A 26,306-nucleotide genomic window follows, 5' to 3' on the forward strand; every position below is an offset into this window, starting at 1 on the left:
CTATTTTTTTTTTTTGGTCTCTTTTGAGACAGGATCTCCCAGTAGCCCCAGCTGGTCTGGAACTCACTATGTAGGCCAAGCTGGCCTACATCTCAGAGAGATCTACAGATCTGCTTCCCGAGTGCTGGGATTAAAGACGTGCACCACCATGACCCAGCAAATTTCTCTTTTTTATATATATTTTATTTTATCTCTTTTTTTTGGCGGGGGCGCTTTTTGAAACAGGGTCTCTCTGTAGCCCCAGCTGGCCTGGCCCGAGTGCTGGGATTAAAGACGTGCACCACCATGACCCAGCAAATTTCTCTTTTTTATATATATTTTATTTTATCTCTTTTTTTTGGCGGGGGCGCTTTTTGAAACAGGGTCTCTCTGTAGCCCCAGCTGGCCTGGAACTCACAGAGATCCGCCTGCCCCTGCCTCCCAAGTGCTGGTATTAAAGATGTGTGCCACCACACCCGGCTTTCTGTTTTTATTTTTAATGAGTGTTTTGTCTGCGTGTGTATAAGTGCACACATGTCATGCAATGCCCATAGAAGCCAGAAGAGGATGTTGGATCCCCTGAAATTAAAGTTACAGATGGTTGTTAGATACCTTGTGGGTTCTAGGAACTGGACCCAGGTTCTCTGCAATAGCAACCAGTGCTTGTAAACATTGAGCCAACTCTCCAGCCCCATACTACATGGATTTCTTTTTTCTTTTTTTTTGGTGGGGATGGTGGTGGTTGAGACAGGGTCTTCTTGTAGCCCCAGGTAGCTTGAAACTCACTATGTAGATGTGGCTGGCCTCCATCTTATAGAGATTCAACTACTTGAATTTCTTAATAAGTGACTCTTGATTCTGCTTTTTACTTTCCTGTCCTAAACATTGCTGGTTAAAATAGTTGCTTTAAGCTGGGTGTGGTAGCATGCCTTTAATCCCAGCACTCAGAAGTCAGAGGCAGGCAGATCTCTTGAGTTCACAGCCAGCTGGGGCTACAGGGAGACCCTATATCTGAAAGACTAAAAATAAATAGTTATTTCTCAAAAAAAAAAAAAAGCTCTCAGCCAGGTGTGGTGGCACACACCTTTAATCCCAGCACTTGGGAGGCAGAGGTAGGCGGATCTCTGTGAGTTCAAGGCCAGCCTGGTCTACATAGTGAGCTCCAGGCCAGGTGGGGCTGCAGGGGAGACCATATCTCAAAAAAAAAGAGCTCTCCCTTACCTGAGTGCTCTACTGCTCTACCTTTAAAGGCACAGACCCACATCTTATACCCTTTAAACTGCATTGTTTTTAAAACCTTTGAAGGTGGTCATGTTGGTACATGCCTGCAACCCTTGGGAGGGAGAAGCAAAAGGATTGCTGGGAGTTCAAGGACAGCTTAGTCGACATAGCGAGTCCCAGCATCCAACACAGCATTAGAATGACATTTAAGGTAGCAAGTCTGACTGTGAGACCCAATAAAAACATAAGCTAGTGTGCTTTTCCCAGAGGGCCACCAGAAACACCTCCTTTTCTATCCAGAAAGTCCTATAGTCCCAAAGTATCAGTTAGATGTCTGGTTTATTCTTGTCAGTGCACAGCTAGCACCAGGTGTGTATTATCTCTTCAAAAGCCCAAAGGTTGAGTTCTGTGACCTCCGTACAGACACAAAAATAGAAAAACAGAAGGCATGAAGCCAGGAAAAGTGGTTCATGCCTTTTAACACCAGCATTTGGGAGATGGAGACAGATGATCATCCTTGGCTACATGAGACCCTATCTCAAAAGTCTAAACACTTGCCAGGCGTGGTGGCACACGCCTTAATCCCAGCACTTGGGAGGCAGAGGCAGGTGGATCTCTGAGTTCGAGGCCAACCTGGTCTACATAGTGAGTATCAGGACAGCTGGGGCTACAGGGAAACCCTGTCTCAAAAAGACCAAAAAAAAAAAAAAATTAAAACAGAAAAACAAACAAAAAATTATAACATCAGTAAGCTTGTAGAATTAAACTAAGAATTTGATTTTTCTTTAAATCTGTATAGGTGTGGACACTGTAAAAGGCTTGCCCCTGAGTATGAAGCTGCAGCAACTAGATTAAAAGGAATAGTCCCATTAGCAAAGGTGAGTACATGGATTCATCATTAAGGAACACGGCGGTTTTCATTACATTTATTGGTGTGTACATGTGCCACAACACACATGGAAGTCAGAAGACAACTTTTGAGAGTCACTTCTTCTCTCTTACCATGTGGATTCTGGAGATCAAACTTAGATCACCAGACTTTGTGGTAAATGCCTTTAGCTGCTGAACCATTTCACTAGCGCAACTGTTTTAATAGTACGTAAAATTACTATTTGGGGGACTGCAGAAATGGCTTGGCAGTTATGAACACTTCTCTTGCAGAGGACCCCAAGTTCAGTTTCCAGTGCCCATACTGGGCACTTTACAACAACCTGTAACTTAAGCTATTATTTTTCACTATTCATGATATTAAGAAGATCGAGTAATAGTTTCTGACAATTACATATTTCTTATTAAATATATTTTCAAATACTAAAAATAGTCTAGGAAAACTATTGACAGTAGGAGCTAGATGTGGTGATAGATACCTGTAACTCCAGCACTTGGGAGGTAGAGGCAGGAAGATCAAGAGTTCAAGATCATTCTTGGCTATGTAGTGAGTTGGAGGCCACTGAAGCTATGTGAGAACCTTTCTTTTAAAGGAATAAAGAAGGGACTGGAGAGATGGCTCAGCAGTTATAAGCACATACTGCACTTGTATCTGATCCAAGTTTGGTTCCCAGCACCCACATCAGGCCACTCACAACCCCATGTTGTAACTAGCTAGAGGGGTATCCTGGTTTCTGGACACCTGTATTCTTGAGCGGATACCCCCACACAAAGCTGCATACACGTAAATCTTAGAAAAAGAAAAGAAATAACAAGAACTAAGGAATAGGCAAAGAAAATAAAGGTACAGTTGTAAAGAGAGAAGAAAATAATCACTGAGTAAATGAGTTCTCTAATCTGCCTTAATGATATTTCAGTGATAGGAACTGGAAAAATGACAGGGATATTGTTGCTTATGTAACCAAGTAGTCAATTATAACAACATTTGTTTTCATAGTTAAAAGCCAGGCTTAGTGGTACATGCCTGTGCCCAGCACTTGGGAGATGGAGGCAGGATTAGAAATTCAAAGCCAGCCTGTGCTACATAAAACCTTGCCTCAAAAACAAAAACCAGGGCTGGAGAGATGGCTCAGCCATTAAGAACACTGACTATTCTTACAGAAGACCCGACTTCAAATCCCAGTACCCACATGGCAGCTAACACCTGTCCGTAACTGAAATTCCAGGGGATCCGACAACCTCTTCTGTCCTCCACAGGCATTGCACGACACAGGTGCACTTACCTACATGCAGGCATAACACTCATATACATAAAAATAAAAAAAAATAATTGGGCCAGGCATGGTGGTACACACCTTAAATCCCAGCACTTGGGAGGCAGAGGCAGGCGGATCTGGCCAGCCTGGTCTACATTAGTGAGTTCCATGACAGCTGGGGCTCTAGGGAGACCCTGTCTCAAAAAGACCAAAAAAAATAAAAAATTTAAAAATTTTAAAAACCAGTAACGTCTTGGGAATTTTGCTACTCTGTAGTAAGCTCATACTTACTCCAGTTTAAAGGTCACATCTCTGCTAACCTCCAGTTTTTTGTATATTTAGAAGTTTTGGATAAGATTTGAAAGCTGCATTTCATCCTAATGTTAAACAGCTTGCTATAGCAAAAAAAAAGTTGGATCACAAGTCTTATCTTCTGTGATGCCTATATGAGACCTCTGTGACTTTTATAAAGTCATAATGCCTATATGAGACCTCTATTAATTTTTTATAAAGATTTGATCTGTTGTGATTGAAACTAGTCCAGGGCATGTACAAGTATTGATACATTTGCTAATGACTAAATTGTATATAAAATCAGATTGTATCCTATTCTAGCTGAAGAGTATGAATACTTAGCACATACCTTTGGTGATAATTATTGCCAATTTTTACTCTTGGTGCTGAGGATATAGCTCAGTAGTAGAACATTTATTATGTAGAAGATAGACTGGGGTTATTTCCAGCACGGAAAGGAGTTTTTAAAAACTTAAATACTAATTGTAGCATTTAAAAAAAATTTTTTTTTTTTAATGTATATGAGTGTATTGCCTGCATGTAGGTAAGTACACCCGTGTTGTGCAGTGCTTGTGGAGGACAGATGAGGCTGTCGGATCCCCTGGAACTGGAGTTAACAGACAGTTGTTAGCTGCCGTGTGTGCTGGGATTTGAACCCAGGTCTTCTGCAGGAACAACCAGTGTTCTTAACCACTGAGCTATCTAGCCCCTAATTGATCATTTTTATATGAAGCCAAGGAATCTAAAGAATCTTGGATGGTTCTCTTGAAGTTAGGCAGCACCAATCTACCTTTAAGGTCTAATGTTCTCTGACATATATGCCAAGAACTGATCCCCTTATGATATAACCAGTCTTAATATTTGAGGAATATGGGAAGATCTTGCAGCAGGTACTTGGATAACAAAATAATTTATATTTTAATCTTTAGGTTGATTGTACTGCCAACACAAACACCTGTAATAAATATGGAGTCAGTGGCTACCCAACCCTTAAAATATTTAGAGATGGTGAAGAAGCAGGTGCTTATGATGGGCCTAGGACTGCCGGTAAGTATCCTCAATTATTTTTTTTTTTTTGTTTTGGGGTTTTTTGTTTTTGGTCTTTTTTGAGACAGGGTCTCCCTGTAGCCCCAGCTGTCCTGGAACTTGCTCTGTAGACCAGGCTAGCCTTGAATTCACAGAGATCCTCCTGCCTCTGCCTCCACGCCCGGCTCTGACTTTTTTTTTTTTAAGAAACAGTCTTGCTATATAATGTAGGCTAGACTTAAATTTTCAGTCCTCCTACCTCAACTTTACAAATGTTAGGATATAATGTGTGCCTATTCATTTTTGTTTTGTTCATTTTGTTTGTATGTTTTGTAAAGATAAGATCTCACTGTAATTCAGGCTAGCCTAGAAGTGACTATACTAAAATAATGACTATACTAAAACATTTTTTATTTGTTTTTTATTAACAAGAGAGAACAGGGGCTAGTCAACTTTATGTAGTCTGTTCTCTTTCCATCATGGGTTCTAGGGGTTGAACTTAGGTCATTAGGTTTCTGCAGCAGGTGCTTTTACTACCTGAGACATCTTGCTGGCCCCTCAGTTTCTTAAATACGTTCTTAGTAGTAGAAGCAAAAATTTGTTTTTGTGTATAACATATTTTCAATCTTTAAAAAATTTTTATTATTGTTTTTATTTAATGCTTCATCTAAGAGTTAGGTAACAAAAAGCCTCTCTAAATTACTTGATTATAGAGTAAAATAGAAAATACCTGAGCTTAATATATAAACTCAGCTAGGCCTTTTTTTCTTTCGATAATTATTGAGTACCTATTCTGTGTCAGATAGTCTAGATGTAGTGTTTGGTATTCATGAATAAAACTCTGGTCCCAGCTGGTACACACTTTTAATGCCAGTACCTAGAAGGCAGAGACAGGTAGATCTCTGAGCTGAAGGGTAGCCAGGGTTACATGGTAAGACCATGTCTCTTAAAGTTGTTTTTTTGCTTGTTTTTTGTTGTTTTGTTTTGTTTTTGTTTTGGGTTTTTGTTTTTTTTTTTTTTTTTTTTTTTTTTTTTTTTTTTTTGGGTTTTTGTTTTTTTTTGGTTTTGGGTTTTTTTTTTTTTTGAGACAGGGTCTCCTTGTAGCCCCAGCTGTCCTGGCACTTGCTATGTAGACCAGGCTGGCCTCGAACTCACAAAGATCCGCCTGCCTCTGCCTCCCAAGTGCTGCTAAATTTTTTTCCAAAGAAAATTAAGATGTGCTGTCTTTTGAAGATAAAGAATTTGTAATTTCTTGTTTATATATGTTTGGAAGGATATATGAATTATTTCTTGGCCTTTTGGCTAAGATCAAGTAGAAGAATATACAAGAAATGGAAATTTTATTTAGGAAAGAAAATCAGTGACTAGGGACAGTAGAAAGAAAACTTCTTGTACTATATTTGTGCCTTTTGAAGTTTGAATTGTGTGAATACTTAGCTTCTCAAATTATAAATTGTGTTGTTATAACTTTTGTCTTCTAAGATGGAATTGTCAGCCACCTGAAGAAGCAGGCAGGCCCAGCTTCTGTTCCTCTCAGGTCTGAGGAAGAATTTAAGAAGTTCATTAGTGATAAAGATGCCTCTGTGGTGGGTAAGTAGCAATATTATGCCATGAAATTGACTGGATTTTAAAAACTTTCATGTCTGGGAAAACAACAAAGTTAAAGCACTGTGGGAAAACCTGAAGCAGCTAAAAGACAGCTAACAGAATTGAGTCCAAATACTGTAATAGGGGAAAGAATGGTGTCTTGTGTTGGTTTGTGTTGTTAAGAGCTGTTAAAAGTTTAATTTCAGTTAGGACTAGGAGTATTTTGACATTTGTTTCATTGTAGTTAGATTGAAAATAAGGTTTAAAGTGTGCACATCTTTAATCCCAGCACTCTGGGAAGCAGAGGTAGGTGATCTCTGTGAGTTCAAGGCCAGCCTGGTCTACATAGTTCTAGGCCAGGCCCACTACAGGGAGATGCTGTCTCAAAAAGACAAATAGGTAAATAAATAAGGTTTAAGGCAAGAGTGTAAAAGAGTCAATTTCTGTGTTATTTTTGCAGTAGTAGCATTTAAAGCTTAAGATGAAATGGCTAGGAGTTTTTTCTTTTTTGTCTTTTTTGAGACAGGATCTCCTTGTAGCCCCACCTGTCCTGGAATGCACTATGTAGACCAGGCTGGCCTTGAACTCACAAAGATCCACCTGCCTCTACCTCCCAAGTGATTAAAGGCATGCGCCACCACGCCCGGCAGGATTTTTTTCTTATTTTTAGGTATAATTTTTGCTTTTGAGGTTGTATTGGTCATGCTGTGATGAAAGAACTGAGGCTGTGTCATTTATAGAGAAAAGAGATTTATTTAGCTCACAGTTCGACATGTTTAAGACCAGGGCACCAAAATCTAAATTCTAATGAGAGCTCTCTTGATTGTATCTCAGGACAGGAGTGTATATGCATTAGGGAGAGATCTCATTGTGAGCAGGAGCCAGAGAAGAGAGAAGGGGCCAGGCTTACCCCATTTTACTCAGGCTGAAAGATTTTTTTTTTTCTTTGTAGTACTGGTGTTAAAACCTATAGCCTGGAGCATGCTAGACAGGTGCTTTCCACTGAGCTGTATCCTCAGCCCTTTGTTTTATATTTAGATGTGTGGATTTGTAATACCTGTGATTAAAAATTAAATTTACCCTCCAGAGAACAATGAGAGTCTCCCTAGATCTTTCTTGAAAATTACCTTGGCCCTTGCTGGGGTTACTCAACCCCTCTTGGAAGGGGCAGCCCAATTTGTAAGCTGCTATTGGCACCATGTTCAGAAAGCAAGTCCTTTCATGGAGTTCAGCTGTCCTCAGGCATCTGGGGAAGCTGGTCATGCAAAGGCACAAAATGTGACAACTGTTGCAGATGGTCAGCAGCAGCCCACGGGAGCGGTGGACTATTCTCTGGAGCAGACTCTTGTCAATGGTTAAAGTAGCCCATTATTCAGTTTACACAAAACAGCCACCAGCTCCATGGTACCATTCTTATCAAGTTCAAGACAAACTGCCACACTGACTTGATACTGACTTTAGAAACCACAAGCAACTTCATTAACCATCAAAATGCACATGCTCTGGATGGAAAGGAACGAAAAGAGCAAACAGCCTTCCTGAGGACCAGGCTCAAAGACAGTTCCATACATCAGCTAATGCGCCTCATCATGGTCCATGCACAGCCCTCTATTTCCAGAGAAAAGTATCCAATGCCTTTCAGATTGAAAGAGTTTGAGAAAGGAGGTCTTAGAGTCACTGAGACCACATAAATGTTTCTAAAAAGAGGGAAAAAAAAAATTTAAATTTACCTGGGTATGGTGGCCCAGATGGTTTTAATCTCAGAAGTCAGGGACAGGATTTAAAGTTATAAATGATGTTTGTGCTTCTATTAATCTTCTAAGACCTGTAGTAAAACTGATTGTCTGACAGCAGTAGATGTTTTTAATCATTAAATTTGACTCAAGTCATTTATCAGAATTTTACTAGTTCTATATGTTACAAAGAACCATTAGGACTGGAAAAGGTTGCTCAGTGGTTAAGAGTGCTTGCTGTTCCTCCAGAGGACTTCTTTATTTTTCTTTTTGAGAAAGGGTCTTCCTGTAGCCCCAGCTGGCTTGGGACTTATTATGTAGACGAGGCCAGCTTTGAATTCAGAGAATTCAAGTGTAATCCCAGCACTTGGGAGGCAGAGGCAGGTGGATCTCTGAGTTTGAAGCCAGCTGGGGCTATAATAAATAAATAAAAAGAATTAGCTGGGCAAGGTGGCACATACCTCTTTAATCCCAGCACTGCAAAAGCACAGCTGGATCTGTGAGATAAAGGTCAGCAAATGGAAAAAGGAAAAAAATAGTGATAGGCAGGCATTTCTTTTGTTTGTTTTGGGGTTGTTTTTGTTTTGAGACGGGGTCTCCCTGTAGCCTCTGCTACAGAGATCTACCTGCCCAAATCTGTTCCATGCTGAAAGAACAGAAGACTTCAGTTCTACTAACAAATTCTCTCCCTTCACACTTTCAGAAATAGTTTTTAGAGGTAGAGGAAGAAGTACTATAAATACTGTGTTAAATATCCAAGGTCATTGTGGCATAGTCTTTACCCACTCACTGCTTTGTTTATCCATAGTAGAATGATGGCTTTAAAAAATAGAAAAATGTAAGTCTTGACTATGTCTCAGTACTTAACTGCTTATTTCTTGACATTTCCTATAAGGTTTTTTCAGGGATTTATTCAGTGAAGCACACTCAGAGTTCCTAAAAGCTGCCAGCAACTTGAGAGATAACTACCGATTTGCACACACCAATGTTGAGTCTCTGGTGGAGGAGTATGATGATAATGGAGAGTAAGTGAATTTAATTCCCTTATCAATCTCTATTTGTTGTGTGAGCTTTTGGCTTTATGCCTTTTGTTTGTTCATTTGTTTTTCGTTTTCAAAATTTTTATTGAGTGCTTGTTAAGCATTAAGTAAGCTCAGTGCTAGGAATTCTTGTTTCCTGTGAAGGGGAAGACACTGCATTAGCAAATGTATGCAGAAAATTTAAAGTGTAAGGGTTGTATGTGTTGCTATAGGAATTTTTCCTTTCTTAGGGGGAGTAGTTTCTGACAAAGCTTCATAGATGGAAATGGATGACCTTTTTTTGAGATAGGGTTCTGCTCTGTAGTTAGCTAGTCTGGTACACTATGTAGTCCAACCTGGACTTGAACTTGTAGCAAATTTTCTCTCTTGAGTGCTGGGAATTACAGGTGTACACTACTGTGCCTAGTGAGAGGTAACTCTTTTTGTTCTTTTTGTTACAGGGTCCCGCTGTAGCCCCAGTTGGCCTGAAACTCACTATGTAGACCAGGCTGGCTACTGGGATTAAAGGCATACACCACCACGCCTGGCCTGAGATAACTCTTGATAAGATTTTCCAGGCAGAATATGGCAGTTGGGTTAAAAATTATTCTAGGCAGGACATAGTGGCACACAACTTTAATCCCAGCATTCAGGAAGCAGGCAGAGACAGGCAGATCTTTGTGTTATTGAGGCCATCCTAGCCTACATAGTGAGTTCCGGGCCAGCTGGGGCTACAGGGAGACCCTCAAAAAGAACAAAAGAAAAAAATTATTTTAGCTAAGGGCTCAGGGGTTAGCTCACTTAATAAAGTCCTTGCCATACAAGCATGAAACCTGAATTTGATTCCTGTATCTACATAAAGCAATCTTAAGTATGTAATCCCATCCTTCAGTAAGTAGAGACAGGAGGCTCCCAAGGCTTGCAGACCATCCAGCCTAGTGTAATTAGTGAGCCCTAGTTCCAATGAGAGATCCTCTCAAAATAATAAGGTGGAGAGCAATTGAAGGAAGACATTTGATGTCAGCCTCTGGCCTCCATGCTCCTGCACACACACAAAGGGGAATTTTAGGGCTACAGAGATGACCTAGCTTCCCAAATACTAAAATTACAGGTGTGCAGACCACACCTGGCTCAGATTTCCAAATCCTGAAAAACAGTAAGAAACCAGTTCCATCTTATTCCAGTTTATATATGATAGCATAAACCAGAGTTTGTTTATACTAGGTCTCTTGCCCTTTAAAACTAACCTCTCTTCCTAGGAAGAAAAGTAGTTCAGTAAAGAAAATACCTATAAACATGGAATGTTTAGTATACCAGCTATACAATATTTAGCTTAGGTCCATTTAGAATTTTTTTCCTGAATTCTCCATCGCAATAAAGAGGCCAGGCTTTCTTTGATACATTGTGGCATCTGAGCAAATTCCTTTAATGTCTAGCCTTTTGTTACACGGGTTTAAATCTAGTACTAGCTTTCCAAGAAAACAACACTACTGTGACTGCCAATAGCTTGCTTCTCTTGCACTCATTCCTCCTCCCCATGTTCCACATACCCACATGAAATTTCAACACCTGTGTTTGACTGTTTTCGCATCATTCAGTCCTTCTAGCAGTTAAAACACAACACAGGTAACCACTTTATGTTGATGAGAATGCACTACAAATAATTTCCTTTTGCTGGGCATGGTGGTGTGGTGCACGCCTTTAATCCCTGCACTCGGGAGGCAGAGGCAGGTGGATCCTCTGTGAGTTCCAGGCACCTGGAGCTACAATGGAGACTCTGTCTCAAAAAGACCAAAAAAAATTTTTTTTTTCCTTTTATACTTAGATAATTGATAACAAATGTGACAGCAAAAGTAGTTTGAGGGTTGGATAGATGGCTCAGCCATTAAGAGCACTGGCTGCTCTTGCAGAAGACATGGGTTCCTTTCTGAGCACCCACATGGCAGCTAACAACAATCCTTAACTCTCCAGTTGCAAGGGATCCAGGATCATTTTCTGGCTTCCACAAGCATTGCACACACTTACATACATGCAGGCAAAACACTTCATGCACAATAAATAGGTAGGTAGTAGTTTGAGCTTGGAGTGTTAGCACATCCCTTTAAACCCACACTAGGGAGGCAGAGGCAAGAAGATCTCTCAATTCAGGGCTACATAGCTCCTGCCTCAAAAAAAAGTTTGAGCCATGCTGGTGTGAAGAAGCTAAAGTGAAGAAGCTTCTCCCAAAGCCTAAATGAAGGCATTGAAAAACAAGAAGTTCTGAAAGACATCCACAGCCACAAAAGATTCAGACAGCATCATTCACCAGACCCTGTGGCTCTGGAGGCAGCCCAGGTATATTCACAGTAACATCCCCAAGAGAAACAAGCTTGAGTACCACACTGTTACCAGTTCCAACCCTGACTGCTGAGTCAGTCAGGAAGAAGACACGAGACACCACCACGTGGACTTGTGTTCATGTGAATGTCAAGACCAGCAAGCACCTGATCAAAAAAGTAGTTTAAAGTTTTTGTTGTTGTTGTTTGTTGTGGTACCAGGGATTGAACCCAGAGCCTTGCATGTCGTAGGCAAACAGTGTCCGGTAAGCTATAGCCACAATCCTAGAATGTTTTAGACAGGATCTCTCTGTAGCCCAGGCTAGCCTCCAATTCATAATCCTGCTGCCTCCACTTCCCAAGCACAAAGATTACAGGTATGCCACTTTGCCTAGCTTGTATTACCATGTCTGGCTACTCTGGGCTTTAAATGAAATGTAGGAAACAATTCTTTTATCTGTTGCTAAGACTTTTTTCTTCTTTTTTTAAAAGGGGTGTCACCTTATTTCGTCCTTTACACCTTACTAACAAGTTTGAGGACAAAACTGTGGCATACACTGAACAGAAAATGACTAGTGGCAAGATTAAAAAGTTTATTCAGGAAAGCATGTGAGTAACTCTTTATACCTTGTCTGGGATTTCTTCATTTGGTTTTAACTTGTTTACTTGAGTGATTAAACAGGGCCATATTTTAGTTTAAATAAAGCCTATATAAGGGATTATAACAATAATTTAGCTATATAATATTAAAGCTTATATTACCATATCTGGCTAATCTGGGTTTTAAATGAGATGTGGGAAATAATTCTTTTGTTATCTAATGTGTAGGCCTTACAACTCTTTTATCATGGTCCTGTGTATTGCTCAGTACCTGTCCTTGTACTTGTACTTGATGATGATCTTTTATAAATGCTGTCATTTTGTGATAATTCCATAATACAACAATTGACAAAGTTAAATTAATAATGGATTATTTAATTTCAGTTTTGGTATCTGTCCTCACATGACAGAAGACAACAAAGATTTGATACAGGGCAAGGACTTACTTACAGCTTACTATGATGTGGACTATGAAAAGAATGCTAAAGGTTCCAACTACTGGAGAAACAGGTAATAAGAATGTTTTGCCTTAGTGTAGATATAAGTAGTAACAGTTCTAATTATCCTGTGATGTGAGGTCAGATAAGATGGACAGGGGGCTGGTGATGTGGTTCAGTTGGTAAAGGGCTTGCTTAGAATGCACAAAGCCCTGGGTTTGTGTACCTTTTGTGTATACATATATGTATACCAGAGAACAGCTTGCCTTGTGGGAATAGATTCTCCTATCGTGTAAGTTCAGCACCACATTTAAAGAACAAGCAGTAATAAAACATAAACTAGGTATGGTGGAGCAAGCCTATAATTCTAGCATTGGGGAGGTAGAGACAGGACAGTTAGTTCAGGGTTATCCTTGGCTCCTTACAGAGTTTGTGGCTAGTCTGGACTTTATGAGATCTTGTCAACATGTACCTCCAAAAACTGCATTTGCAGCCATAAAGTGCAAGACTATGTACTCCATCCAAGATCTAGTCAATATGTCTAATATAGGTATCCAGACTGTAAAACATTGTGCTCACTTGTTTTATTAATGAACAAATTAATACTCTAGGTATAGAGTATTATACGTTTCAGATCAGTTGTTTTGCCTGCAGTAGATTTTACAGTTACGTAATATGGGAAGATTCCTATAAAATGGAATGATTTGGTACCACCAACTAAACAGTGAAGTTCACTGAGCCATTAAACTTTTCCATAATCAGTGCCCAAGAATACATGTTCAGGTGGATTCCAGAAGGCTGAGTCTTGGCTTTCTAGCTTTCTGCTGCTGGTTTAAAAAATATTTATATCCCTGACACGGTCTTAGAACAAATATCTCTTATTCCTCACAGGGTAATGATGGTGGCAAAGAAATTCCTGGATGCTGGACATAAACTCAACTTTGCAGTAGCTAGCCGAAAAACCTTTAGCCATGAACTTTCTGATTTTGGCTTGGAAAGTACCACTGGAGATATTCCTGTTGTTGCTATCAGAACTGCTAAGGGGGAGAAGTTTGTCATGCAGGAGGAGTTCTCGTAAGTTGTTACATGTTGGTTCCGGATTTGAGCAGCATTAGAAAGGACAAGTTTTCTGTCAAGACTTGAGACTATCACTTCCTCAGCTTAGGTACTTTAAAAGATTGTGATCGGAGCACGCCTTTAATCCCAGCACTCAGGAAGCAGAGGCAGAGGCAGGCGGATTTCTGTGAGTTCAAGGCCATTCTGGTCTCTACATAGTAGTGAGTTCCAGGCCAGCTGGGACTATAGAGATACCCTGTCACTTATTAGTTTCTGCAGGCTAACAAAGGGATAGCAACATGGAATTCTTAGATAATTCCACTTCATGAGAAGTTTTAGATGGAGACTGCATATGGTGGTTCCTGTTATCAGTGTGCATATGGGGGTCACATGCAGAAGGAGCATGATGAGTTCAAGGGAGACCCTGTCTCAAAATCATTTATTTACAAGTAAAGAAAAAATTATACACCCCCACATCTTGCTCAAAAGTCAACATGTTTTTTAAAAGTCATAAAGAAATTGAGGCAGCCTCTTTAAAGTTGTGGTTTCTTCTCTTTTTCTGTCTTTTTGTGATAGGATCTCCCTGTATCCCTGTAGCCCCAGCTGGCCTGGAACTGACAGATCTGCCTGCCTCTGCCTCCCAAGTGCTGGGATTAAAGGTGTGTGCCACCATGCCCTGCCTTGAAGTTGTAGTTTTAAACCAGACCCTGACTAGGCTTGAAGAATGTCCTTTCTCATCTTTTCAGACTTTACAAGATTAAAGGTAGCCAGGCGTGGTGGTGCACGCTTTTAATCCCAGCACTTGGGAGGCAGAGGCAGGCAGATCTCTGTGAGTTCAAGGCCAGCCTGGTCTACATAGGGAGTTCCAGGTCAGCTGGGGCTACAGGGAGACCCTGTCTCAAAAAGACCAAAAAAAAAAAAAAAAGATTAAATGCAAAATCATCCTTGTGAGATCATTAGTAAAATAAGATACTGAAAATAAGCACTTTTCTCTAGGGCAACAAGATCTGGTTATCCCCAAAATGGGTCTCCAGCTGAGCGTGGTGGTGCACATCTGTATTTCCTAGCACCCGTGAAGCTAAAGTAGAATCAAAAATCTTCAAAAGAGATTCCTAATCTGCAAAGAGCACATTAGAAAATGAGGAAATTGGGGCTGGAATGGTGGCTCAGGGGTTAAGAGCACTTGCTCTTAACTTGGTTCTTTCATAGGACCCAGGTTTGATTCCCAGTACCTACGTGGCTGCTCTGTTGCCCTTTTCTGGCCTTCATGGCCCTACACACAAACCAGTAAATATTACTGACAATCAAAACACTTGTACAAATAAAAATTGAAAATTTCATTTAAAAAAAAAAAAAATAGCCGGGTGTGGTGGCGCATGCCTTTAGTTCGAACACTTGGGAGGCAGAGGCAGGCGGATCTCTGAGTTTGAGGCCAGCCTTGTCTACCTAGTGAGTTCCAGGAAAGCTGGGGCTACAGGGAGACCCTGTCTCAAAAAGACCAAAAAAAAAAGAAATAGAGGAAGTTATTTTCTTGTTTAGTGGTTCTGCATATTGAGATAAGGCGCTCTCCTTTGTTTTAGCTGTGAAATTGAAGCTAAAATATGTGGAACCTATTCAGAGAAATTGTTTGTAACCCTCGGTGGGATTCTATCTTTGCATTTGCAGGCGGGATGGCAAGGCTCTTGAGCGATTCCTGCAGGATTACTTCGATGGCAATCTGAAGAGATACCTGAAGTCTGAACCTATCCCAGAGAGCAATGATGGGCCTGTCAAGGTGTGTTGCTCACAGCCTCACCAATCTATTGGCAGTGATCTCTTCCTTTCTTTAATCCAGCAATACTGGGAGTAAACAAAAACCTTTTTCGTTTTATTTAATGTCAGGAATCAAACCCATATTAAATAAGTACTTCACTATTGAGCTACATTCCCAGCTAAGAAAACATTAGGTAGCACTTCTTTTATTTCCTATGACTTCCTGAACATAGTTTGACAGTGATAGATTGAGGATGAGTTGGTTAATGAGGAATAACATGTTTTTTTGTTGTTTTGTTTTTGTTTTTTTATGACAGGAAGCCTCTGTAACCCCACCTGGCCTGAATTAAGTTCAGAGCAGTTACAGCTTGTGGGTTTATTTTTCAACTTGCCCTTTAACTAGAGAATCCATTGTGTTTTCTAGGTAGTGGTAGCAGAAAATTTTGATGAAATAGTGAATAATGAAGATAAAGATGTGCTGATTGAATTTTATGCTCCTTGGTGTGGTCACTGTAAGAATCTGGAGCCCAAATACAAAGAACTTGGAGAAAAGGTAAGTATGAACCCTATTCTGAATATAAGATGGAGTCAGAAGTTTATGTACATATGTATGAACATTGGCTTAACTAGTCACCCTAATTAGTTCAACTGTTGTTTATTCACTTGCTCTTGACTGCCCCCTAGTGTATAGCCTATGGGAAGACCTCACATACTCAGCTCAGACTCATTCTACATGATGGTTAAAAATGCCTATGAGCTTCTGATTTTTGGCAGTGGATTATTTATATGGTCCTTTATTTTAAAACATTTGGCTTAGAGCTGGGTGTGGTGGTGCATGCCTTTTATCCCAGCACTCAGGAGGCAGGGGCATGTGGATCTCTGAGTTCAAAGCCAGCCTGGTCTACATAGTGAGTTCCAGGCCAGCTGGGGCTGTTACAGGGAGACCCTGTCTTAAAAAAAAAAAAAAAAATTGACTTAACCTTTGTAAATTAAATGGTGGCATATATAGTCTTTGTTTTGTGGTTGCTTTTGAGGCAGGGTCTCCTGTAAGAGGTCTCATGAGAGGCCAGAATAAGAGTGGCAAGTGCTCTTAACCCTTGAGCCAGCTTTCCAGCTTCATATGTAGTCTATTTCTTTGGGGTTTTTTTGTTTGTTTGTTTTGAGACAAGATCTCCCCTTATAGCACTGGCTAGCCTAGAACTTACTAAGTAGACTAGACTGACCTCACATAGATCTGCCTCTCCAGTATTGGGATTAAAAGCACGTCCCACCAATTCCAGCCTCCATACATAGTCCTATTACATAGGAATCAATAGAAAACAATAGAAAGAAGCTGAGCAGTCACAGACTATCTGTATTCTTCCCATGTAAGGAAAAACTTGGAAATTTATCCAGGTAATGCCTGAAATTGTCTTAGTGTGCCTGCCACTGAAAGCTTGATGGTTTGTTTTAGGATTTTTTCGCTGTTTCTGGTTTGTTTGAGGCAATCTCAGTGTGTAGCTCTGGCTGGCCTCAAACTCACAAAGATTAACCTGCCTCTGCCTCTGGGATTAAAGGTGTGTGCTATCCAGCCGGTTTTTTTTTTTTTTTGGTCTTTTTTGAGACAGGGTCTGGTCCTTCTGTAGCCCCGGCTGGCCTGATCACCTGCCTCTGCCTCCCAAATGCTGGGATTAAAGGCATAGGCCATCACATCTGAATTTTTTTTTTTTTTAAATGTGTATGCATGTATTGCCTGCATGTATGTAAGTGCACCCATGTCATGCAATGCCTGTGGAGGACAGAAGAGGTCACGGGATCCCCTGGAACTGGAGTTATGGACAGTTGTTAGCTGTCATGTGGGTGCTGAGATTTGAGCCTGGGTATCTTTTTTTAAGATAGGTTCTCCTGTAACCTTGACTGGCCTGAAACTTGGTTTGTAGCTAAGACTGGTTTTGAATTCCTGATCTTCCTATTAACTTCCCTAATGTTGGGATTATAGGCATATGTTACCATGTCTAACTTGAAAGAAAGGGGTTTTTTTGGGGGGGGGGTAGACGTTTGAGCATTTTGAGAGAGGATTTCACCACATAGCCCTGGCCTGGAGCTCTGTGTAGACAAGCTGGCCTTGAACTTTTGACAGTCCTGACTCTACCTCCAAGTCCTGAGATCATGGGTATGTGCCATCAGTGCCTAGCTTTTTAAAGTTTTTGTTTGTTTGAGGCAGGGTTCCACACTGCTCATACTGGACTAGAAATTGTGGAAATACCCCTGCCTTAGCCTCCAAGTGCTGGGATTCAGTACTATATCTGGTTCTTTGTTGCTGAAGATGTTTTTAAAGGGCTAACCTTTTTTTATTAACAGCTCAGCAAAGATCCAAATATTGTCATAGCAAAGATGGATGCCACAGCCAATGATGTGCCTTCTCCATATGAAGTCAGAGGGTAAGTTAATGAAAAAGTGCTATTTATTTGTTTAGAGATGGAGTTTACTGTTTTGCCCAGGCTGGCTTCAAACTCCTGAGTTCAGGCTCACCTAGCCTCAGTCTCACGAGTAGTTGGAATTATAGGTATAAGCCATCAGGACACCATTGGTTTTAAGGTGTTATATTTTTAGGTGTCAGTTTTAAGGTTCTTCATATTTAGCTTGGGAAACTTAGAATTCTGCAATGGGTGACCCTCACATGACTGCCAGGAAGTTTGTGAACTCTCATAAGTCAGAAAGATAATTTAGCCACTGATGGAGAATTTACTGATCAGATTAGAAACCACAGACAGAAGTGATTCTCAGAAAGTTGCCGGGGAAGTATTTGAATCACTCTGGTACCTGAAATTATTATGCTTTTTCTTTCTTTCCTTAGTTTTCCTACCATCTACTTCTCACCAGCCAACAAGAAGCTAAGTCCAAAGAAGTATGAAGTAAGTACATTGTCCCATTTCCCCAAAATATGTACATAGGCACATATACAAGCACACTCATGTAGATACCTCTTCTCTTTCTGACCTGTTTAACTGGAAATTGCTTCAACTCTCATGGTCAGTATGTGTGGTTGCTAATGTGGTTTTGCAAGCTTAAAAATCTTCCTAGTAAGGAAAAAATAACCAAGGTTTGTTCTTTTCTATCTCTCTTTTAATATTTTATGTGCATTGATTTGGAGCACATGTGGAGTTCAGGACAATTTTGGGCATTCTCTGCTTCCATCGTGTGGATCCTGGAATCAAACGCATATCATACTTGTCATCAGGCTTGGCAGGTGCCCTTATCCACTGAGCTGATTCGTAGACCCTAACTTTAGTTCTTTAAAAAGCTAAATTTCTGTGGCTGGAGCAATGTCTCAGTGGTTAAGAGCACTGACTGCTCTTGCAGAGGATCCAGGTTTTATTCCCAACACCCATATGGCAGCTACAAACTGTCCTTAATTCCAGTTCCTTGGGGATTCTGAAGCCCTCTTCTGACCTCTGAGGCAAATTTTATATGTACAAAAGATCAGCTCTAAAAAAAAAAAAGCTAAATTTCTGGGGGTTTGGAGAGGTGGCTCAGTGGTTAAGAGCACTGGCTGGGTTCAGTTCCCAGCACCTATACTGCAGCTAACAGCTGTCTGTACTCCAGTTCCAAGGGATCTGACACCCTCTTCTGACCTCTGTGGGCATTGCAGGACATGGGTGCACTTACATACATGCAGGCAATACATTCATATATAAAAAATAAAATGAAAATAATAAATTAAAAAATAAGTTAAATTTTCTATACAATCTTTGTATTTTCAGGGTGGCCGTGAGTTAAATGACTTTATTAGCTATCTACAGCGAGAAGCTACAAACCCACCTGTAATTCAAGAAGAAAAACCTAAGAAGAAGAAGAAGGCACAAGAGGATCTCTAAAGCAACATCCAAACGTACCACTTTGTGAAAGGACTCTTATACCAGAGATGGGAAAACCATTGGAGAAGACAGAATTGGATATAATCTGAATCCTGTTAAATTTTCTCTAAACTGTTTCTTAGCTGCACTGTTTATGGAAATACCAGTACCAGTTTGTTTGTGGTTTGGGGGAAAATTATTTGTTGGGAAGAATGTTGTGGGGGTGGGGGGAATTGAGTTGGGGGGTTATTTTCTCATTTTTTGTACATTTGGAACAGTGACAATAAATAAGCCCCCTTTAAACTGTTTTTTTCCCCTGCCCCCTGCCTTGGAATGGAGAATCAGGTTTTCTAGACTGTTACTATCCAGTAGAACTTTCTGCAGAGATAGAAATGTTCTGTGATTTGTCTTGTTTGTTTAATACATGCAACTAAGCCAGGTGTGGTGGTGCATGCCTTTAATCCCAGTGCTTGGGAGGTAGAAGCAGGCAGATCTCTATGAGTTCTAGGCCAGCTGGAGCTACAGGGAGACCCTGTCTCAAAAAGACCGAAAAAAAGTACATGCAACTAAACTAAGCATGATGGCACACACCTGTAATCCCAACAATTGAGATCCAAAGTTCACAGTCATCCTTCGCTACATAGAAAGTCTGAGGTTAGCATGAGCTATATGAGACCTTGTCTTGAAAAAAAAAACTCAATTGCTACTATACTGTGTAGCTTCAGTGTGACTGAGGGGTCTGTAGTTACCATCTCTTTTTTTCTTTTTTTGGATTATCTCTTTCCAGGCTGGCCTTGAATTTAGGGCAATCCGCTCACGTCAGCTTTCCGTGTATTGAGATTACAGATGTAAACTGCCAGGCTTGGTTTCCTATATCTTTCAGCCTAGTGGGTAGAAGAGATGAAAGACTTTCCTGTTAGGCTGTTTCTGGTCCAGTTCATGCCCTAAAGATAGGTTCTTGCCATGTGGCGAGGCTTCCTGCATGCTTATACCTCCTGAGGATTGTCTCTGCCTAGAAATGCCCTGTGTGGGTGTGGCATCAAGTTGGGGTTCCATCCAACTTGTTGGAGGAATTGCTAACACTGCTGGGTGCACAAAGCCTAGGGTGTGGCCCATTAACTTTCCTCTCCAGTGGAACAGGGAAAGGCTACAGGTATCATTCCAAGTGAGTGGAGCGTCTACTTTGTTTACAACACTGATCTGCTTCAATGCAAATGAATTATTTCCCTCTAACTAAATCAAAGTCTCATCTATAATTGTTTTCAACCCTGGATAATTCTTGATAGAACCCATATTCCAGTGCCCTCAAGAGGTTAGAAAAGGGCATCAGATTCCCCTGGAACTGGAGTTACAAATGGTTGTTAGCTGCTGTGGGGGTGCTGGGATTCGAACCTGGGTCCTCTGCAAGACCAGCCTGTTCTCTTAACCTCTGAGCTATCTCTGTAGCCCCTATTGTCATTTTAAAGAAGGATGTTAGAGGCCAGATGTGGTGCATGCCTTTAGTCTCAGCACTTGGGAGGCAGAGGCAGGCGGATCTCTGAGGCCAACTGGGGCTACAGGGAGACCCTGACTCAAAAAGACAAAAAAAAAAAAAAAAAAAAAAAAAAAAAAATGTTAGGGATGGTAGTGTTTAGCAGTAGAGCACTTATCCAGTCTCTGAGCACTGGGGTTCAATTCCCAACACTGTTTTTAAAATTGAAAAAAAAAGATATCTAGACCACAATCTTGATGGTTCATGGGATGTAAATTTTGCAGGGAGAGCCAAAGGTAGTTTGGATGTACAGCACCACCTTGAACAATATAGGATAATATTAACTTAAAAAAAAACACAGAATGGGGCTGGAGATATGGCTCAGCAGTTAAGAGTACTGACTGCTTTTGCAGAAGACCCAGGTTCAATTCCCAGCACCCACATGGTGGCTATGAACCGTCCCTAACTCCAGTTCCAGGGGAATCCAAAGCCCTCTTCTGACCTCTGAAGCATTGCACAACATGGGTGCATTCACATATATGCAGGCAATACACTTGTACACATAAAAATAATAAACAGAAGCAGGTGGTTTTAATTTTTTTATCCATGTTTGTAGAAAGATTAATTTTTAGTGTATGAGTAAAACCCAAGCCCCTTCCCATTAGACAATTTTGCTGTAAGTTCCAATTAGCTCTGTCACTGGAAGTTCTCATTTTTCCCTTTGCAAGGCTACTACACTAAATTCACTTATTTGTTTAATATTCTCAAGATGTGTCTTAACCTGGAAATACGGCATTCCTCAGAATTTGAATATTACTTGGGTGAACCCAAGCCCCTGCTATTCTATCCTGGGCACAGCTAAGGATACTGTGCCCGCACCCTAAAAAATTAAAGGCAACAACAAAAATCAAACTGAAGAATCTAGCACAGCTGTCTACATGCCACCATGGACTTAAGTGGTCAAAATTGGAAAAGCAGATGTACTCCAGTTTACAGCCACTTTGTTCATCTCTGGGCAGAGGCTCAATAGCTTCAGCTGCCCCTGTTCTTTTCCTCGAATTCCAGGATGAGACCTTTAATGTGGGACAATTTCTGATGCAGGTACTCACAGCGATGCTTCTCTTCCCTGTAACCTGGATACCGCTGCAGAGAAAAAGCATCCATATCAAAAAGTAAAACTGCTACCTTAGTGATTCTGTGCTCACAACTTGTCTTACCTTTCTGAATTTTTTATACTCCTGGACTATCTTTTCTTCCAGCAACTGAAACAGAAAGTAAACACTGATTCAAAATTGGAAGGGAGGGGGAACAAGAGAAAGAAAACTTCTGTTTTTAATTCTACCAGATAGTACAAACTCATTTTTTCTGCCACAACAGGTTTGCTTGTCCCTCTGCTTAGTCATTAAACACGTTTTGAGGTAGCTGGCAGAAAGATTATGGCCAATAAGGCTAAAAAAAAGCCAGATGAAGTTTTGTCCTTACCTTGTGTTCTGGAGTTCCTCGCTGAAGTCTTTTGATCTCTGCTCCCAGCTCTATGAACCTTTGGCTTGCAGCCCCGACACGGGCATGAAGGATGCGGTATTCAGCATAATCTGTCTCAAAGTCCTGCTCATAGGCTTGTTGTTGCTCTGCACTGTTGATGGCCCTGTATTGCCTGCCAGGGAAGTTTGTCATCTTCAGTTTCATTGCCTCTAAAAGCTCTTGGCTTCTGGGGAGCTTATATGTACAAGCTTTATGAAATTGCAATGTGGGGAACTCACAGGAAGTAATCTGGCACCTCTTCAGGGCTTGGGGATTCGGAGGCTGGGAAGAAAGCAAGAAAACAATTACAGGTCTTTTTTTCACTGTGGCATTTTTAACCCTCCTCTATTCAACTCACCACCTGCTTGAACTGAGAGACTGTGCTCCAGCCTGGAGTCAGTCTCTTCATCTTCATCTTCCTGCTCCCAGTTTTCTCCCTCTTGTAAGTCTTGATCTGATAGCCCTTGTATAGGACTTGGAGGCAGAGCTCTGAGCCTCTTTTCTTCTGGTTCTTTAGTGGCTATAGGCGCTGGTCGTTTCTGTGAGGAAAACATCTGTGTAGCATAAATGACAAGCCAGGGAGTTCTTGTTCTCTTTTGTCAAAAATGCTGTTATAAACTTGGTGTGGTGGACAACACCTTTAATCCCAGCACTTAGAGACAGGCAGGCAGATCTCTTGTGAGATGGAGGCCAGCCTGGTCTACATAGTGAGTTCCAGGCTAGCTGGGGCTACAGGGAGACCCTGTCTCAAATCAAAACTCTGCTATATAATCAGCTCCCAATTTTAAATTTTAGAAGATTTTTAAAAAATATTTTTATTTGATGTGTATTTTCTCCGTGTATAAGTGCACCCATGTGTTGTACAATGCCTAAGGAGTCAGAAGAAGGCATTAGATTCCACTGGAACTGGAGTTACAGTTGTGGGTGCTGGGAATCGAACCTGGGTCCTCTGCAAGAGCAGCCCATACTCAACTGCTGAGCCATCTCTCTAGTGCCCCAATTTTGTTTCAGCCTGATTAAAGGTACTAGTGTGTGGTGTATGCATGTGCCTGTTGGGACTTTGGGTGTCCTTTGTTGCTCTCCTATTCTCTGTTACATCTAGACTGGCTGGCCAGCAAGCTCCTAGGATCCACCGGTCTCCACCCCTCCAGCACTGGGGTTATAGGCAGTTGCAGCCATGCTCAGCTTTTACATAGGTGCTGGGGATTCCAACACAGCAAACACTCCCACAGGAAGCCATCTCAATCTGAAATGGGGGTTGTATAGCAGTCATGGTGGCACGTCTTTAATCCTAGCACTCAGGAGGCAGAGGCAGGCGAATCTCTTGAGTTCAAGGCCAGCCTGGTCTATTAGGTTTCCAGGCCAGCTGGGGCTACAGGGAGACCCTGTCTCAAAAAGACCGAAAAAAAAAAAAAGAAAAAAAGGCAACCTCAAACCACTGTGCAAACTAATCCTTCCTCTGGAGCCCTCTTGAGATTACAGCACGTGCCAGGTTTTATGTGGTTCCCTACTAACCAAGCTACGTTCACAGACCTTAAAACTGCTCTTTGAGCCAGGCATGGTGGTGCATGCCTTTAATTCAGCACTCAGGAAGCAAAGCAGGAGGATCTCTGTGAGTTCCAGGCCAGCCTGGTCTACATAGTTCCAGGCCAGCTTAGCTTACAAAGGAACACTTTGTCTAAAAAAAAAAAAAAAAAAAAAAAAAAAAAAAAGAAGAAAGAAAAGAAAAGAAAAATTGCTGTTTCAAAAGCTGGTGTCATTATGGATTACCTTGTCCAGGTGTTTCTGGCTGGCAGGAGAAGGTAGTGGCTGGTCAGGATCTCTGTTTGGAAGATAAGTGTTGTTCCTAGGATTTTTTGAAGAAGGAATGGGAGAAATGACCAGGGTAAGAGATGTGCTTTGATGTTTTATTACAGCATTTAAGGTTGGAAATCAGACCCACACTCCCAAGTACCTCATTTGCCATTGTGCCATGGGCTCACTGGAAGATCCTGGGAGGGACTGTCCATGGTTGCTTGCCAGTGGCTCAGACACCTGTCAGGAAAGGTGGTAAGCACATTTGGCTCCCTAAACTTCAGGATTTGTCAGGCCTCATAATACCCAGCAGTCTCTAGTCTCACCTCTTCTAGTGCCACTTGGGGCTGTGATACTTCATCACCTTCAGAATAGTCTCCTGTGTTCCTCCAACTCTCAGACTCCCTGGCATCTTCAGTCAGGTTGTGTCCCTGAGCTGACAGTGGGACTGGAATAGTATCCATGGCTGCCCAAACAGTAAGGCGCTCCCTGAGTGAGCCCAGGCAGTGGAGACAGTTAGGCCCAGATCTGGAAAGAAGTAATGGGGGAAAAAGACAACAAAAACAGGTTGGAGAGCTTTCTAACACATCTTCACGTTCCCCTTCCCCACTTTCTACAAACTTTCCTGTTGCCTGTTCTCTCTTACCTGCTTAAGCATTGGTACACAAGGTCCAAGCCACCACTAGTGCCCTCTTGGCAACACTGGGATATTGTGAAGGAGAAGAGACAGGACCAGCCTGGGAACCTTAGATACTATGGTGGAAGGAGATGGTAAGCCCCATTAAGTCTGTCCCTCCCACTTCTGCCCATGCCATCCCTCCCCAAACCAGGGCCTGAAGATGGATCCCAAGGGGCTCGTTAGCACAGCAGGTACAGCTGGGTCAGAGTTCCCCCAAGAGACTGAGACACAGTCCCCTGAGATCACAACCCCAGCAGTCCCCTCACCCCCACTTAGGGTTCAGTTCTCATAGCTTCCTCAGACCGTGACCACTGGCACCCCGCCCCGCCCCGCCGCCCCAGAGCGCGCCTTCCGGGAGTCTAAGTTTATGCTTCCTTGCCCCATCCTCATACATCAGTCCTGCACTTACCCCTCGTTGGCCTTGAAAAGCGATCTTTGGCCGAACCTGCGGGAAGAGCCCAAGCATCAGCTGAGCAAAGATGAAGCCAAGTCCCTAAGATCGGTTGTCCGAGGGGGTTCGGGGACACCTGCCTTGCGGGCTTCACTTGGAGAGGTTGGGGGGTAGGGAGGCTAGAACCTGCAGAAGCCGCTCCTCCCAAGTCCCTCCTCCCGTGTAGCCGACTGAGACCAGAGGTCCGGATGGTAGGGTTGGGAGAGAGGGGCTGGGGGCCAGCCGCACCTGTTGCCGCTGACACTCTTGCAGTGCCCGAACCGCCGCGTCGTTGAGCCTGAGCAATAAGAGGCTGGTCCGAGCAGCAGGGGTGAAACAGAGTCGCACCTTCCCACTCAGAGGTTCCCAAGACCCCTCCATGGTGGCGAAGGCGCTGCAAGCAGAATGGGGACCACAGGCCAGGGCGACCTCCTCCACCTCTGCTGTGAAAAGCTGGGCTGGCACGCCCACAGCCCAGGTCTGCCCCTCCCTCCGCCAGCACCCCGCCCCCGGCACCACCCCAGCCAGTGCCAACCAGAGTTTTCCCAGCCACGTGGGCGGTACTTTGCTCTCCCCCGCTGTCCGCCGGGACCCCGGCGGTTTCTTCCTGGTTTGGCATAGACGGTATTGGGTTTTCCCAAGTACTGGGCTTTCCAAAGGGCTACTCAGTTCTGGGAAGAAAGGGTCTGCTTCCAGGATCCAACCCCTCACCCAGAATCCCTAGTTCTGCCTTAATCGCCCCGCTGACCCTGAACTCAGAATCACCGTCTCTAAGTGAAAGCTGAACCTGAAACCCCCTGAGGGTTTCAGCCCGGTAGGGGCGGGCGATCAGGCCTCGTTGGTAGGCAACTTGAATAATTTGTGCCTCTGAGGCCAAGAGCCCAAGGGACCTGAGGAGCCAGAGGATGGCAGACCTGAAGGGGAAGGCAGACCTAGTGCAGTGCTTTTGCTTTTCCAGTCTGCCGTGCTGTGTCTGTTGTGGTTCCTAATTCAGTTTCTAACTAGGGCTAAAGAGGCTGTAAGGCCAGGCGAGTGCCTTGGCAGAGAAAAAGCCTGGCTGACCGGGGCTGGAGTGTCACTTATCACTGGGTGGAGATGTGAGGCGTGGTTGGTGGCAAAGAGATTGCAGGGCAGGGAGCCACAGCTTCCTCAGGTGTCACTTCCTGCCCCAAACAGAGGTGAAAGTGGCTAGATAGGCAGCTGGTTCGTTCCTTAGGTTCTCCCTCCACCCCATTTCGATCTCGTATTGCCACCCACACACTTTGTTTTTGTTTTTTCTGAGACAGTGTTTCAGTACATAGCCTGGGCTGACTTCAGATTTTCTGTGTAGCCAATCCAGGCTGAATTCCCTATCAATTCCCCTGCTTCCGCCTCTGAAATGTGTCTGGCCACATGATGCCTTGAAGTTGTCA

At 42.4% G+C, this 26,306-nt stretch overlaps 2 protein-coding genes across 2 annotated transcripts in view; one reads left to right on the top strand and one right to left on the bottom strand.

Annotated features, from left to right (window-relative positions):
• Pdia3 (protein disulfide isomerase family A member 3) overlaps positions 1 to 19,439 on the top strand; it is a 26,425-nt gene extending 6,986 nt beyond the window's left edge. Inside the window, exons 2-13 of the mRNA XM_008848990.3 lie at positions 2,000 to 2,078; positions 4,568 to 4,685; positions 6,147 to 6,254; positions 8,880 to 9,009; positions 11,811 to 11,927; positions 12,303 to 12,428; positions 13,247 to 13,429; positions 15,077 to 15,185; positions 15,588 to 15,716; positions 17,504 to 17,583; positions 18,000 to 18,057; positions 18,907 to 19,439. Coding sequence (XP_008847212.1) covers positions 2,000 to 2,078; positions 4,568 to 4,685; positions 6,147 to 6,254; positions 8,880 to 9,009; positions 11,811 to 11,927; positions 12,303 to 12,428; positions 13,247 to 13,429; positions 15,077 to 15,185; positions 15,588 to 15,716; positions 17,504 to 17,583; positions 18,000 to 18,057; positions 18,907 to 19,020 — 1,351 coding nt within the window. The 3' untranslated portion in view covers positions 19,021 to 19,439. The remainder of the gene's footprint in view (positions 1 to 1,999; positions 2,079 to 4,567; positions 4,686 to 6,146; positions 6,255 to 8,879; positions 9,010 to 11,810; positions 11,928 to 12,302; positions 12,429 to 13,246; positions 13,430 to 15,076; positions 15,186 to 15,587; positions 15,717 to 17,503; positions 17,584 to 17,999; positions 18,058 to 18,906) is intronic.
• A 1,548-nt stretch (positions 19,440 to 20,987) lies between these two features.
• Ell3 (elongation factor for RNA polymerase II 3) lies at positions 20,988 to 25,333 on the bottom strand. Its single transcript, XM_017802225.2, has 11 exons — positions 25,144 to 25,333; positions 24,874 to 24,909; positions 24,432 to 24,538; positions 24,112 to 24,313; positions 23,946 to 24,025; positions 23,762 to 23,837; positions 22,350 to 22,530; positions 22,231 to 22,273; positions 21,953 to 22,124; positions 21,688 to 21,732; positions 20,988 to 21,613 (listed from the first exon to the last, which is right to left on the bottom strand). The coding sequence occupies exons 1-11, from the start codon at positions 25,273 to 25,275 to the stop codon at positions 21,503 to 21,505; spliced, it is 1,185 nt and encodes a 394-aa protein (XP_017657714.1). The 5' UTR covers positions 25,276 to 25,333; the 3' UTR covers positions 20,988 to 21,502.
• Positions 25,334 to 26,306: the final 973 nt, after the last annotated feature.

Source organism: Nannospalax galili, unplaced genomic scaffold (assembly GCF_000622305.1).
Source record: "Nannospalax galili isolate Female #2095 unplaced genomic scaffold, S.galili_v1.0 scaffold732, whole genome shotgun sequence".
In the NCBI taxonomy this organism is placed as follows: Eukaryota; Metazoa; Chordata; class Mammalia; order Rodentia; family Spalacidae; genus Nannospalax; species Nannospalax galili.

Excerpts from the sequence above, each read along its gene's own strand:
- Ell3 (XM_017802225.2), bottom strand. The coding sequence starts at position 25,275 with ATGGAGGGGTCTTGGGAACCTCTGAGTGGGAAGGTGCGACTCTGTTTC. Across the intron at positions 24,910-25,143 it reads AAGAGTGTCAGCGGCAACAG|GTTCGGCCAAAGATCGCTTT; the intron begins GTGCGGCTGGCC and ends CTCTTCCCGCAG. Across the intron at positions 22,274-22,349 it reads TCTCTCAGTTCAAGCAGGTG|CCTCCGAATCCCCAAGCCCT; the intron begins GTGAGTTGAATA and ends CTTTCTTCCCAG.